The sequence below is a fragment of the Hemiscyllium ocellatum genome, chromosome 35 (genome assembly GCF_020745735.1).
Source record: "Hemiscyllium ocellatum isolate sHemOce1 chromosome 35, sHemOce1.pat.X.cur, whole genome shotgun sequence".
In the NCBI taxonomy this organism is placed as follows: domain Eukaryota; kingdom Metazoa; phylum Chordata; class Chondrichthyes; order Orectolobiformes; family Hemiscylliidae; genus Hemiscyllium; species Hemiscyllium ocellatum.
Window position 1 is genome coordinate 12,844,123 of NC_083435.1, and position 15,593 is coordinate 12,859,715.

The following is a 15,593-nucleotide window of genomic DNA, read 5'->3' on the forward strand; positions in this document are numbered from 1 at the left end:
AGAAATGAATAAGTAAAATCAAAAATATATATATGAAGGTTCTTTCACATACACCAAACAGCAAAGAGAATCACTACATGGAAATGTTACTACCGGAGGAAGAATAAGGGGAAGGGACACATCACTGTTCATGACCTTTATCCCAAAGAATTGTTAGTAGTCCTGAGTTTCTCTTGCCAAAATTCCATCCTGTATCAAAGAAGGGAAAGATTCTCTCAGTGAAAGTGTGGGTGAAAGTGTGGAGATGCGACATAATGCCCACATTGTAAAATGACACCTGTCCAACCTCACTGTGCAGGAAGACCTTGATATTCCAGGGTTTCATGCTCAAAGTGAGGGGTATCCATGAGGGGGTTGTGCCAGCAAAATAGTAACTGTTGCGAAAGAGACACACAGTTCAGTATCCAGTCTCAGGTTTTGTATCAATTTCCCCTTTCCTGTTGACTGACTCACAGACCACTCCCACACCCCATTCAATCTTATCTCCCGCCATCACCTCCCAGTAATGCCTCCCTGACATAAACACTTTTGAGCCCGGGATAAATGGAAGGTGATCAAACCACTCCACAATATTCGAGAGTAAGTGTTGTATGTTTCCAAGCCTCATACTGGTCCAGTCCTCAGACAGGATGAGCCAGAGATGTGCTGTGTGCTCAGATCCAGAGTAAGAAAGGTTGGAGCTGGAAGAAAAATTAAAACAAATTTAGTGTCCCACTATGATTTTATCAAACTCTGGAACGTTAAATACTCCTTCTACAATAACTTGATGATGGTTCATTGTGGGGACAATTCCAGTCTGAGATGAAATCAGCTCTGAAGCTAGCAAGGATTGAAAATGTTACTTTTAATATTTATATATAGAAGACAAATTTATGGTATGCGACAATTCTCTGTGACATTCCCTAAGCTGTATGTACATAACGCTGAAGGTGGGGCATTCCTCTCTGCACTCTAAGTCAAACTGCACTTTCTACCTTTGTAAAATTTACAGGTATTCCAAAACACTGTCATCTATATCCTCTCTTGCACTAAGCTCCTTTCAGATATCATTCCTGTGCTATATAAGCTCCAAGTTAAGATAACATCTTAATATCACAATCATGTGAGATAGCTGCTCTTATAATTCTGGTCACTTGAGCAGCTATAATTTTCATCATTCTTAACACTTAACAGTGGTGTGTCTTCAATTGCCTAGCTACGTAATTTCTTATGTTCCTTTATGTCACTCTTTCTTTATTTATTATTCTTCTTAAAGACCCTCCATTTGATATGACCAGTATCTGCCGCCATTTATACTTCAAGCAAGCCTACACTCATAATTCTCATCTCAAACTATCATTGTAACTTTCCTTTCCTTTCTCTTGCTTACTTTTAAATTTACCTTTAAATTATGCCTGACTGTCTTATTTTGATGGTCTGTAGTTTTGCTCTCTCCAACAAATTGAATCATCTCTGTATCCATTCTATCAAGCTGTCAATCCTTTCCTAACAAGGATATCTACACTTCTCTGGTATCTTGGTAAATCTTCCTCACAACTTCTCTAAAGTATCAATATCTTGTGCAATATGTCAACCAGAATTGCATATATTATTTCAAGTGTGATCCAACCAATTTTAAACATAGATTGAGCAGAAAATCTTTAATTTTCAGTTGCATTCTTTATGGAAATTAAACTCTGTTTGTTGTTTTTTATATTAACTTGTTAATTTGAGGTGCAAACCTTCGTGAATGGTATATATTTACTTGCATTTCTGTTATTTCTCCATCTAGATTTGCTCTTTTCCCTATACTTACTACCAAAACAAAATTCTACATTGAGTGCGGAATGATTAAGTACAGGAGCAGGAAAGTCTTGATGAAATTATAAAAGAGCTTGGCGGGATGACACTTGGGAGTATTGTGTGCAGTTTTGGTCTCCTTGTTTGTGGAAGGACGTTCTGGCTACAGAGGGAGTACAACAAAAGTTTATCAGAACAGATTCCTGAAAAGGTAGGATTGATTTATGAAGAGAGACTAGAGCAGTTGTAAATTACAGTTCCCTCTCTTACGTAAGACTGACTGATTTCCCCTTAACTGATGTCTTCGAATTTTATGTTGATAGTCTGTAGTCTTGCTGTCTCCAGCAAGTTGAATCACACTCCATTAATCCTCTCAGAATTATAAAGATTTTCATTAGATCAGTTGGATGATCAACTGCAGTCAATCTGAATGGCAGAACAGGTTTGAAGGGCTGAATGGCCTACATCTGCTTCTATTTTAGATATTTATATCTCATTTAACATGTCAAACTTCATTTGTTAATTATTTGTGCATTCTTCAAGTTTAATAAACTCTCATCTAATATATTGCAGTCCTCCTCATCACTGAATAGGTGCCCCCACCCCACCCCTAAATATCGACCATAAGACCAGAAGACATAGCAGCAGAAATTAGGTCATTCAGCCCATTGAGTCTGCTCCACCATTCAATCATGTTTGAGGCATTCAATAAGGTTCGTAACCCCATTTTCCCACTTTCTCCCTGTAAGCTTTGTTCCCTTTGGCATTCAAGAACTTATCCATCTCTGCTTTAAATATAGTCAGTGACCTGGCCTTCACAGTCCTCTGTAGCAATGAATTCCATAGATTCACCACTCTCTGGCTAATCTTTATCTTCCCTTTATTCTAAGGCTGTGCCCTTGGGTCCTAAACTCCTGTGCCAATGCAAACATCTTCCCAACGTTCACTCTATCCACGCCGATCAGTATTCTGTAAGTTTCAGTCAGATCATCCCTCAGTGGGGAAAGTATTGGAAAAGGTTATAAGAGATAGGATTTATAATCATCTAGAAAGGAATAAGTTGATTAGGCTTAGTCAAGGATAAGTTGTGCCTCACAAACCTTACTGAGTTCTTTGAAAAGGTGACCAAACAGGTGGATGAGGGTAAAGCAGTTGATGTGGTGTATATGGATTTCAGTAAGGTATTTGATAAGGTTCCCCTTGGTATGTTAATGCTGAAAATATGGAGGCATGAGATTGAGGGTGATTTAGCAGTTTGAATCAGAAATTGGCTAGCTGAAAGAAGACATAGGGTGGTGGCTGATGGGAAATGTTCACCCTGGAGTTCAGTTACGGAAAGAAGACAGAGGGTTGTGGATGATGGGAAATGTTCATCCCGGAGTTCAGACAGGAAAGAAGACAGAGGGTGGTGGATAATGGGAAATGTTCATCTTGGAGTTCATATATGGAAAGGCGACAAAGGATAGTGGATGATGGGAAATGTTCATCCTGGAGTTCAGTTCTAGTAGTACACTGCAAAGATTGATTTGGGGCTACTGCTGTTTGTCATTTTTCTAAGTGACCTGGACGAGGGATAGAAGGATGGGTTAGTAAAATTGCCAATGACACTAGGGTCCGTGGAGTTGTGGACTATGCTGAAGGGTGTTGCAGGTTACAGAGAAACATAGATAAGCTGCAGAGCTGGATTGAGAGGTGGCAACTGGAGTTTAATGTGGAAACATGTGAGGTGATTTAATTTGGAAGGAACAACAGGAATAAAGAGTACTGGGCTAAGGTAAGATTTTTGGCAGAGTAGATGAGCAGAAAGATTTCGGGGTCTATATAAGTTGATCACTGGAAGTTGCACCCAGGTTGATAGGGTTGTTAAGAAGGCATACAGTGTGTTAGCTTTTATTGGTTGAGGGATTCAGTTTCAGAGCCACTAGGTCATGTTTCAGCTGTACAAAACTCTGGTGTAGCCGCACTTGGAGTATTGCATACAGTTCTGGTTACCGCATTATAGGAAGGATATGGAAGCTTTGGAAAGGGTTCAGAGGAGATTTACTAGGATGTTGCCTGGTATGGAGGGAAGGTCTTATGAGGAAACACTGAGGGACTTGAGACTGTTTTCATTAGAGAGAAGAAAGTTGAGATATGACTTAATTGAGACATATAAATTAATCAGAGGATTAGATAGAGTGGATAGTGAGAGCCTTTTTCCTTGGATGGTGATGACTAACATAAGGGGACATAACTTTAAATTTAGGGGTGATAGATGTCAGCGGTACTCTCTTTACTCAGAGTGTAGTAAGCATGTGGAATGCCCCTGCCTACAACAGTAGTGAACTTGCCAAAGTTAAGGGCAGTTAAATAGTCATTGGATAAACATATGGATGAAAATTGAATAGTGTAGGATATATAGGCTTCAGAATGGTTCTACAGATAGGCACAACATCGAGGGCTGAAGGGCCTATACTGCGCTGTAATGTTCTATGTTCTAAGAACCTAGGTTCGATTCCACGCTGGGGCAACTTGCCTCGCCTGTCTAGAGTTTTCACATTCTCAGCCTGTCTGGGCTCTGGTTCCCTCCCTTAGTGTGCAGGTGAGCTAAATAAGCCATGATATTAGTGTCACAAAATGTGAGGGTTAGGTGTGGCGATAGAGAGGGGGCTGGGTCAGCGTGGATGCGATGGGCCCAATGGCCTGCTTCACAGGATTCTGTGAAAATGCTGGAAACTGGCGGCATCTGTGGGGAGGAAAAACTGATTTCTGATAATAAGTCATCGACCAAAAAGTGAAACCTGCTTCTCTCCGAATATCTTTTGTATTTCATGTGCTTTTCCTGGGTGGGGTGTGGGGCCGGGGTGGTGGATCGCTTCTTCTGCAGGATGTTGATAGTTTTCCTTCCTCCTCCTCCTCTGCCCCACCCCCGACGATAAGAGCCGGCCCACCTTTAGACAGTCATTCCGAACAACGAAAGTGAAACCAATAGGTCGATGAAATGGCTGACAGAAGGAAGGCGGAAAATTGGACCGAGGAGGCGATTTGTGCCGTCTGTTTGGATTTCTTCACCGACCCGGTCTCGCTGGAGTGTGGACACAACTTCTGCCGCTCCTGTATCACCCAGAGCTGGGAAAAGAAGGAGATCAACTCCTGCCCGGAATGCAGACAGGAGTTTCCGGATAGAAAGCTGAGAGCCAGCTGGGCCTTAGGAAACCTGGCCGAGAAAGCTCGTAATTTAAAACCGGAGTCGAAGCAGAAACTTCACTGCGGGAAACATCAGGAAGAGCTGAAGCTGTTCTGTGAAACTGACAAGACATTGATCTGCTTCATTTGCAGGGATTCGCGGGAACACAAAACTCATGAGTTCCTACCGATAGACGAGGCTGCGGAGATCTACAAGGTAGAGGAAAAAAAATAACCTGGAGGGTTTCACTTCGGTTATTTTTGCCTAATTTTCTATTTTTTTTAATTGTTGTCCAAAGCTCTAATTTTCCAATTTGGCTCTTCATTCTAGGTGAAAATGTGTTGCTGGTTAAAGCACAGCAGGTCAGGCAGCATCCAAGGAACAGGAAATTCGACGTTTCGGGCCCGAAACGTCGAATTTCCTGTTCCTTGGATGCTGCCTGACCTGCTGTGCTTTAACCAGCAACACATTTTCAGCTCTGATCTCCAGCATCTGCAGACCTCACTTTTTACTTTTCATTCTAGGATCAACTGAAACCACGTTTAGAATCGGTGACCCGTAGAAAAGACGCAGTTCAGGACACCGAACGGCGACAAAAGCGGCTCTTGTCTGACTTTAAGGTGAGGGCTCGACCCTGAGCAGATTTTTTTTTGGTATCCGCTTGCTCTTGATGGCGAAACGTTAATGACACTTCGCCTTTTATTCCCGTAGGAACAGGCGAGCGATGTGCAGGCCCACATCACATCCGAGTTCGCTAAAATGCACCAGATTCTCACTGAGAAAGAGCAGCGTTTACTCAGAGATCTCAGGGAAGAAGAGGAGAGGATCCTGCAAATCATGGAGAAAAATCTCAGTGGAATCAGACAGGAGTTAAGTTGCGTTGAAGAAGAACTATCAAAGTTACTGGATCAGATCAAGGAACATGACTCGCTCAGGTTTCTGACGGTAAGGAGTGGTTTTACTGAAGGAAACCCACGCTTCAAAAGTTGACAACATTTTCAATTGTCCATCATAACGCAAACTGGAGGAGCGACATCCCATCTTCAAACTAGGCACTTTCCAATCTTCTGGCCTCAATATTGAGTTCAGCACCTTCAGATTGTGAACCCATTCCTTCCCTTTCTTTTAGCTTTACCTGTTACATTCTCTGTCACCTTCTCTCCCCTCCCCCACCCGACTGGGACTGAGTCCTTTCCAGTCTGGCAGTTAGACACACCTTTGTTCTGCCATTCTGATCACTTCATCTGAACTAACAACATCCTTTCTCCCCTAGAACTTCAGTGCCAGAACCAATGTTTACAGCAAATTGCAGGAAAGTGGACTCGAGAAATGTCAAAGAGCCACGCAATCTCCTCCCGTTTTCATTTCTTCTTGTCTATCTCCTTTCCAGTCTCTGCCAGTCATTTCAAATCTATGCCATCTGATCTTTGAAGTTGAGTCATGCAGCATGGAAACAGAGTCTTTGGTCCTATTAGTCCACACTGACCGCGCTCCCAAACCAAACTAGTACAACTCCCCTGCATTTGGCCCAAATCCTTCCAAACTTTTCCTATTCATGTACTTATCCAAATGGCTTTTAAATGATGTAACTGTACCAGCATCCACCAATTGCTCTGGCAGTTCTATCCACATAGAAACCATTCTCTATTTAAAAAAATGTTGTCTCTCATGTCATTTTTAATGTTTTCTCTACTCATCTTAAAAAACATGCACCAAGCTTTGAATTCCCCCACCCTAGCAAAAAGACCCTTGGCTATTCACCTTATCTATGCCCTCATGATTTTATAAACCTCTGTAAGGGTCACCTTCATTTCCCTTTCTCTCTGTCCAGGTCAAAAGATCCTTCCCATTCACTACATTCAGGCCCCTCACACATCAATTAAGGTGCCCCTCGGCTTACCTTTATTCCAAAGAAAATCACTACAACCTGTCAAATGTTTCCACGTAGGTACTATTTTTTTTCAGTCCTGGTACCATCCTTGTAAATTTCCTTTGTACCATCTCTGGCGATTTAAAATCTTTTCTGGAAGGAGATGACCAGAACTAAACACAGTATTCAAGTTTAATCTCACTTACAATTTATGCATTTCCAACACTGCAGTTCCTCCTTGACCTGATTTCTAATAACTTTGTAATAAAGGAAAGACAACAGATATATCTTCTGAATCACCTTGTCCTGCTACCTTCAGGATCTGTGGCCATTTATGCTGAAAGCGATGAAACTAAGTGTCTCTGATGAAGAGTCATTGATCATTCTCTTTATTCATCACTACAGTTGCTGCCTGACTTGCTAAGTATTACCAGCATCTTCCATTTCACTAGATTAAATTAATGCCCTGGCTCTCTCAAACATGCAGTCACTGTAGGCAACACGGTCTATATTTTCATAACACTTTAGTCACAAGATACCCCTAAAACATTTCAAATTGGCATTGTAAATGAAGATGTGAGATTCAGCCATGTAAAGAGATACAGAATATATAATCAAAGGTTTGGACAATGAAATATTATTTAAGCAGAATCCTCAATGAAGAAAGTTAGATATGACAGAAAAGTTTAGTCAGAGAGCATTTAGGATCAAGTCAACTGAAAGCGTCGTCACCCCTAATGGGGTAAGTAAAATCAGGGTTAATGAACTAGTCAGAATTTTAAAAAAAGAACATATGGTTTGAAGAGTGTGGGACTGAGGATTCAGTTACAGAAGAGTAAGGCCTTGGAAAGATTTGAAATCAAGGCTGAAAATTTTTAAATTGATACATTGCTGTACTATGCAAGCCTGTGAGCCCAGGAATGGTAATAAAAAGGCACTTGGTACCTATTAGGACAAAGGCAATGGAGTTTTGAAAAACTAGCAAGTTTATGGAAGTTAGAAAGTCAGCTAGCAATATATTAGGAACATTAAGGTTTAGAGGTAATGAAGGCACAGCTGAGGCCTGTAAATTAGTTAAGAATGATTTTTCTTTTGTAGGCTGATGTTGTCCAAAAGAAACATTGAGAATGCTGGAGAAACTCAGCTAGTCAGGCAAATCTTCATGTCAAATCACTGAGAACTGAAATCCAGCGTTAACAGAAGTAAGCTGGTAATAATATCCGGTAACAACTTGTAAGCATCTATTAAACAGCAGAAGAGATTATAGAATCATAGAACCCCTAAAGTGTGGAAACAGGCCATAATGTGAGATGCTGCAGTTTGGAAAAGCAAATCAGATCAGGACTGATACACCTAATGTTGAAAAATGTGGCACTGGAAAAACACAGCAGGCCAGGCAGCATCCGAGGAGCAGGAGAATCGATGTTTCGTGCATAAGCCCTTCTTCAGGAATTCTGAAGAAGGGCTTATGCCCGACACATCGATTCTTCTGCTCCTCGGATGCTGCCTGGCCTGCTGTGTTTTTCCAGCACCACATTTTTCAACCCTGGTCTCCAGCATCTGCAGTCCTCACTTTTCTCCTGATACACCTGATGGTAAGGTCCTCGGGAGTGTTGCTGAACCTTGGAGTGCAGGTTCATAGCTCCTTCAAAGTATAGTCACAAGTAGATAGGATTGCGCAGAAGGCATTTGGTATGCTTTCCTTTATTGGTCAGAGTATTGAGTATAGGAGTTGGGAACTGAAAATGTGTTGCTGGTTAAAGTGCAGCAGGTCAGGCAGCATCCAAGGAACAGGAAAGCAGACCTCACTTTTTACTCGAATGTAGGAGTTGGGAGGTCATGTTGCAGCTTTACAGAAATTGGTTAGGCCACTTCTGGAATATTGCATGCAAATCTGGTTTCCTTCCTATCACAAGGATGTTGTGAAACTTGAAAGGGTTCAGAAAAGATTTACAAGGATTTTGCCAGGGTAGGACGATTTGAGCTGTAGGGGAGGCTGATGAGGCTGGGGCTGTTTTCCCTGGAGTGTTCAAAGCTGAGGGTTGACTTTATAGGCATTTATAAAATCATGAGGGACATGGATAGGTTAAATAGACAAAGTCTATTCCGTTGGGTGGGGGAGTCCAGAAATAGAGGGCATAGGTCTAGGTTGAGAGGGGAAGATATAATAGGGAACTAAGGGACAACTTTTTCGTGCAGAGGGTAGTGCATGTATGGAATAACAGCCAGAGGAATTGGAGGAGGCTGATACAATAGCAACATTTAAAAGGCATCTGGATAGGTATATGAATAGGAAGGGTTTAGAAGGGTATGGGCCAAGTGCTGTCAATGGGACTAGATTAGGCTGGGATATCTGGTCAGCATGGACAAGTTGGACCAAAGGTCTGTTTCCATGCAGTACATCTTTATGACTCTTAAGACCACACCGACCCTCTGAAGAGTAACCCACCCAGACCCATTCCTCAATCCTATTACTCTACATTTACCCCTGACTAATGCACCTAATCCACACATCCATGAACACGATGGGCAATTTAGCATGACCAATTCACCTAACCTGCACATCTTTGAATTGTGGGAAGAAACCAGAGCACCTAGAGGAAACCCACAGACACGGGGATAATGTGCAAACCTCACAAAGACAGTCGACCAAGGCTGGAATCCAACCAAGTCCCTGGCACTGTGAGGCAGCAATACTAACCACTGAATCACCATGTCACCCATAGTTGGGCACAGGTTAACTTTTAAAAATTTCTGTCTCCAACACATTTAACTAAGCCAATTCTTTGTTTTGTCTGATGTTGTGAGAAAAAACTGTCTCAAAATCATAGCATTAAAATATGCATTATTAATAGAAATAACAAATTCTCATTAAGGAATAACAACTGTCTCATTTCAATGTTATCCTTGAAAATATACAACATGAAACGGTGTCAAATAGAAATTTTCCATTATAAATTGTTACACTACACTCATTTTATTCTTAATTGATCTGAGACAGAATACTGATCAGTAACATGTTAGCTGCATCACTAACGTTTGATTATCCTCTTAGACCTGTGATTCTCTCTTATTTCAAGATGAGGTTTCAAAGGACAAAGGGTATGTATTCTCTGCCTTTCCATTTAATTTCATTCAGTAATATCAAAACTCTACAGTGGTTAACACTGTACACTTTATGTTCACAGGATTGAATCCCAGAATATTGGAGATTCAGTGATACCTGCCTCAATTTCACTGGGAAGATTCAAAGGGCCTCTACAGTATATTGTGTGGAAAGAAATGATAGGGAGCATTCACCCAGGTAAAAGGATTCCAGTTTTTCTATTCAAACCTTAAAAACTCTTGGCATGAGTATACAGTGAAGTTGTGAAAGAGTATTTATGTATAAAATGCAGAAGGTTGATGATGACAGTTGTGAGGCTGGTGTTATGTATGTAGACATCCAAATTCCTTTCCCAAAATATGCCATCATAATACTGCCAGCAAAATTGACAGGAGAGAAGATTGAAAGGATAGGATCAGAATGGTTACAAAAGTGAGAACCATCAGGAGGCATTGGAGAAATGTTTCTGGTTTGATGTTGTACATGCCACACTGGCTGCATAAAGGGAAGCTGTCAGAGATCAGAGCTTTATATCCTGTGTATAAATCATCAGCTACCCCAAGTTGAGGATTATGTCTACTTGGATTGTAAGTTTCTTTCAATGGATCTTCATGTGATTGAACAGGTCAATTCTCAATTCACTGATCTTTCAGCACATATAGGAAATTCCAAGAGGTAGTGAGATTCAGACTGTATGATTTGCTTCCTTTCCTTGTCGGATCTGGCTCATTGTTATGATGTTCGGAGCTAATCCTGATTCAACTTGATGGATAATTTGTCAGCATTCTGAAAGATAAAGGTATAGAATTTAATAGCTCTGTAGCATATTACCCGCTATGTGAAACCTCTTCCTTTTGAGTCTTTGCTCTGCACAGCACAAGGAATCAGAATCTGCAGCCACCTCCCCACTTTCTTGACCCATGATCAAAGAACAATTTGTACACAGCTCCTCTAATATCCCAAGATTCTTCACAGCAGCCTAATTGTGCTAAATTTGGAATCAAGAATCAACGGACAATATTAAGGTACACAAGCAAGGTTTAGTCAAGGAGGGAGGTTTTAAGAATGTGTTAGATGTGGAGAGGCTGGTTTGTGAAGATATTTCCAGGACATCGATCTCAGGTAGTAGAAGACATGACCACCAATGGTGGGAAGATTTTTAAAAATTGTTTATAGGATGTGTGTCACTGCTAGTTTCTGCAATGCATCTTGTAGATGATACACATGAATGTCTGGTTGCAGCCAGAATTCAGAGCTTACCTCTGATCTCTTGGTTGTAGGAACCGCTTAGTGCTGTTTATTCCAGGCTGCTCCTGTGGTTTGTTATGCAAATAATATTGTGTAGTAGCTTCACTGGTTTAACAACTCATTTTGGGTATACCTTGTCCAAGCATATCCTCCTACACTCCTCAATGTGATAAGTTTGATCTCTTGAGCTGATGGTAGGATGCAATGGAGGGTATACCAAGCCTTTAGGTTATAGATTTTGGTCAAATACAATGTTCTGTGGCTGATAGTCCATATCACCTCCTGGGTGCCCGGTTTTGAATTGCTGAATTTGTTTGAAGTTGGTCTTATTTAGACGATGGCTGTTCAATACAACATGTAGGTGGATTTCCTGAAGATGACAACTAATCATCAGTCGAAGGTTTGGGGGGAGGGGCGTGCAGGAAGGTTTGTTGAGAGGTGTTAATTAGCAGGAGGTTTCCTTGCTCATGTTTGACCTGCTGTCATCACATGTCATGAATTCCAGAACCAATGTTAAGGATTCCTACATCAGCTGCTTCTCAGCGTTATGCCACTATTCTGCTACCTCTGATAGGTCTATCCTTCAAATGGAACATGACATACCCAGAGATAATGGTGTTGTTTGGCATTGTCCACAAGCTGTTGCTTGACTTGTCTGTGGGACAGCTCTTCCCAATTTTGTTAGAAGTATGGAGGAATTTGTGTTGTGAATAGGGTTGCTGTCAATGTTGTGTTGTCCATCCAGTTTTATTCCTTTGTTAGATTTTTTGGTAATTTGATTCAACTGAGGGGCTTACCAGATATTTGCCAGGCAGTGAAGAGTCAACCAGAATGCATAATCTGGTGTCACACAGAGGCCAGATCAGATAAGGATGGCAAATTTCTTTCCCTAAGGACATCAATGGACCAGATAAGTTTTTACAATCATCAACAGGAATTAAATAGTTGCCATTACCTTAGTTTTTAATTCCAGATGCATACAACATTCGAATTTCACAATCAGCCATGGTGGGATTCAAATTCATGTCCTTACAACTTTAGTCTGGCATTCTCAATTAGTAGTCCAGGAACATTAGAGAAACATTTTATTTGAAGAGTCATGAAGCTGGAGATTACTGAGATAAAGAGGGGTAATGCCTTAGATTTTCTTGAATATAATTAAAATGAAGGAAACTTTACTTGACGGTGGGATACTTTAAATTACTAGAGTTTAGTAAGGCATTGCAAATAACTGTATCACTGAATATATTATTTTCTCCCAGTTCCAGCCTCTCTGACTCTGGATCCAAAAACAGCACATCCCCAACTCATCCTATCTGAGGACCGGACTAGTGTGAGACTTGGAAATAAAGCACTGTCGATCCCTATCACTTCACAGAGGTTTGATTCTTGGGCCTTTGTCCTGGGGTTGGAGGGATTCACATCAGGGAGACATTACTGGGAGGTGCAAGTGGGCAACAAGACTGAATGGGGTCTTGGAGTAGCCCGACAGTCTGCTCAGAGGAGAGGTGAAATTGACCCAAAACCTGAAACTGGATACTGGACAGTAGGACTAGGAAATGAAAATGACTATTTTGCAAGTACCTCTCCCACATGGACCACCCTCACACCCAATGTGAAACCCCAAAAGATTGGGGTTTACCTGGACTATGAGGGTGGACAGTTATCATTTTACAACGCAGACAACATGTCCGATCTCTACACTTTCACGCATGACTTCACTGAGAGAATCTTTCCCATTTTTGATCCAGGATGGAATTTTAGCAAAAAAAATTCAGCAGCTTTGAAAATTATCCAGATTACAAATCATTGATAGTTAGTTTCTATTATTTTGCCTTGAGTGGCAGAAGGTGGTGATGAGTTGTTTTCATTAGCCATTTCAGTATCTGTAGCATAGGCACACCCATAAGACTGTTAGTGAGGGTTTTACAGGATCTTCACCCAGTGCAGACTCTTCCAGGTTTGACCTCACTGGTGGCCTGCATACTTATCATAAGACTCTAGGTACACTTATATTCCAATTCTTTTGTAACAAAAGCTAATGTTGGTAATGCAATGTTATAGTTGATGTTAAGTATTGAGGAGAATACTATCAGTGAGCATAATGGCAGTGTAATGCAAAGTAGCAAAGCATATAGTTATCCATTTTGTATGGCAATGATAGACTGGGAAATGATTACAGTCAGAGGGGCTTGGGTGTCTATATGAATTACAGAAAGTTATCCAAAAACAATTAGGAAAACAAATATGTACTCTTAATTCATTCTGCAGCTCCCCACCACCTTCAATGCCAATTAGAGATAGGCAACAAATGCACATGAATACCTAAGTTACATAGATGGGAAATGTCACACCAAGAGGCCTTTGTGCCCTATCATTTAATACCTTTTGGATAACAAAAGTTATCCAAGTTTTAAAATTTCTACTTTTAAAATTAATAATTTGTCTAGCACATTTGCTAGTTCAAAATTTCTATTACACTCTCCTTTAACATCTTAAACTAAGAGGTCTAGTTTTAGCCCCATAATCAAAAGAAGAGGTCTCTTTCTGTCCTTTGAGTGGTTACTATTACTTTGTAAGCGGTCTTATGGTGGAATTCTAAACAGAAGTTTCAGGTTCAATTGTAATTACTGAAAACCATGGACATTCCCTCCTCATCAAGCTGTGGCAGTTTCCAGGGAAAGGTCTAACCATGGTTTTGTACAAAGCTGTATCATGACTTGCCTCTTGTATTCCCTCAAAATCCAAAAATAAAAACCAACAATTTGTTAGCCCTTTTGGCTATTTTCCAGATGGCGTCATGCCATTTTAATGATCTGTGCATCTTGACCTCTAATCTTCTCTTTGAACCTCCATTGTTTCCAGCTGCTCCCCATTTACAAAGTACCCTGCTCTACCCCTTTCAGTTTCAAAATGGATAACCTCACGTTTATCCACATTGAACTCTACTTGTCAGCTTTGCCATTCACTTAATCCAACAAAATCTCTTTGCAATTTGATATTTCTATCTACACCGTTTACAATGCTAGCTATCTTGGTGTTGTAACCACCAAATTTAGAAATGTGGCTTTTGATTGCAACTGAATTATGAATAAACTGGGTTGTGGCTGTAATTGAGGCCTCAACTCAGAACCTTTTATGGAACAATACTAGTCACATTCTGCCAAATAGAAGACCAGATTCCTTAATCTCCTTGACCTTCTCAAATATTTTAATCTTCTTGAAGCCAAATCAATAGCATTCAGAAACAATCCCTCATCTCTTCAAATATTGAAATGCAAAATGACCTCCCCAACCCCCCTCCCCCCGCTCCAACTCCATGCTCAGGCTCTGCATGCAGCTGAAATCTTGAAGCTGTTCAATTAATTTACCTTTAACTCTAGTAGAGAATATATCCAGTTACTGACATCGACCAGCTCTTTGAAGGAGACTATACTAAATGGTTGATGATCATCTTTATCACAAATTGATGAGTTGAAATTACCTTGTTAATTGGATATTTATCTTGAATACAAGTTAAATTTTGTAAAGACTAAAATATGTATGCCAGAGTAAAATACTTTGTAATTCGATTCGATTCCCTACAGTGTGGGAATAGACCCTTCGGCCCAACAAGTCCACACTGACTTTCTGAAGAGCAACCCACCCCGACCCATTCCCCTACGTTTACCCCTGACTAATGCACCAGTTCACCTAACCTGCACATCTATGGACTGTTGGAGGAAATCCACGCAGACATGAGGAGAACATGCAAACTCCACACACACAGTTGCTCAAGACAGGAATTGAACCTGGGTCCCTCGTGTTGTAAGGCAGTAGTGTCAACCACTGTGTTACCCCTTCTGGGATTGTGATGTTTAATCAGATTGTGAATTCTGGGATTTTAATAATATTGTCTAATGTTGGTTTATATCTACTGCATTATTTTCTGTATGAACTCATGTTTAACCTTGTTATGGTGTTAGAGAGGGCATCTGTGATATATCAATAAATGAATCATCCTTGATTTGTGTGTCACAGACCATACATTTATAAAAGGGAAGTCAACTGATTAATCAGCTCACTCAATCATGGGTCATTTGGTTTGTGCAACTGCTAACGTACCTCCAACTGGCTACTGAGGAATGTGCCACAAACCAGCTAGCATTAACTTGTACACACATGGTAAACTTTCAACCCAGTACTTTTGATTAAGATGAAAGTAAAGTTAAAAATAAAACTGCACCTATAAGTTCTTAAGCCACAGCACATTTAATAAGGAACATGGTCAGTAAGGGACTGCACCAATGAGGTAAAGGCCAAATTAGTTACTGACTATTGTTAAGAAATTTGGCTCCAAGTGGAAATTCAATGCAAAGGGAGTTTTGGTGCTTTTATTAGAATTTACCGCAAGAAGTAAACACTCCAGAGTGAGAAATAGTGGG

The 15,593-nt window shown here is 40.7% G+C and overlaps 1 protein-coding gene across 1 annotated transcript; it reads left to right on the forward strand.

Annotated features, from left to right (window-relative positions):
- The first annotated feature begins 4,737 nt into the window (after nt 1–4,737).
- On the forward strand, nt 4,738–15,175 carry LOC132832805 (zinc-binding protein A33-like). Its single transcript, XM_060850957.1, has 6 exons — nt 4,738–5,161; nt 5,470–5,565; nt 5,657–5,890; nt 9,871–9,917; nt 10,004–10,119; nt 12,432–15,175. Exons 1-6 carry the CDS (start codon nt 4,760–4,762, stop codon nt 12,980–12,982), a joined length of 1,446 nt encoding a protein of 481 aa, XP_060706940.1. The 5' UTR covers nt 4,738–4,759; the 3' UTR covers nt 12,983–15,175.
- The last annotated feature ends 418 nt before the right edge of the window (nt 15,176–15,593 follow it).

Coding starts and splice junctions, on each gene's coding strand:
- LOC132832805 (XM_060850957.1), top strand. CDS start 4,760: ATGGCTGACAGAAGGAAGGCGGAAAATTGGACCGAGGAGGCGATTTGT. Junction 5,891..9,870: donor ACTCGCTCAGGTTTCTGACG/GTAAGGAGTGGT, acceptor TTATCCTCTTAG/ACCTGTGATTCTCTCTTATT. Junction 9,918..10,003: donor GAGGTTTCAAAGGACAAAGG/GTATGTATTCTC, acceptor TTATGTTCACAG/GATTGAATCCCAGAATATTG.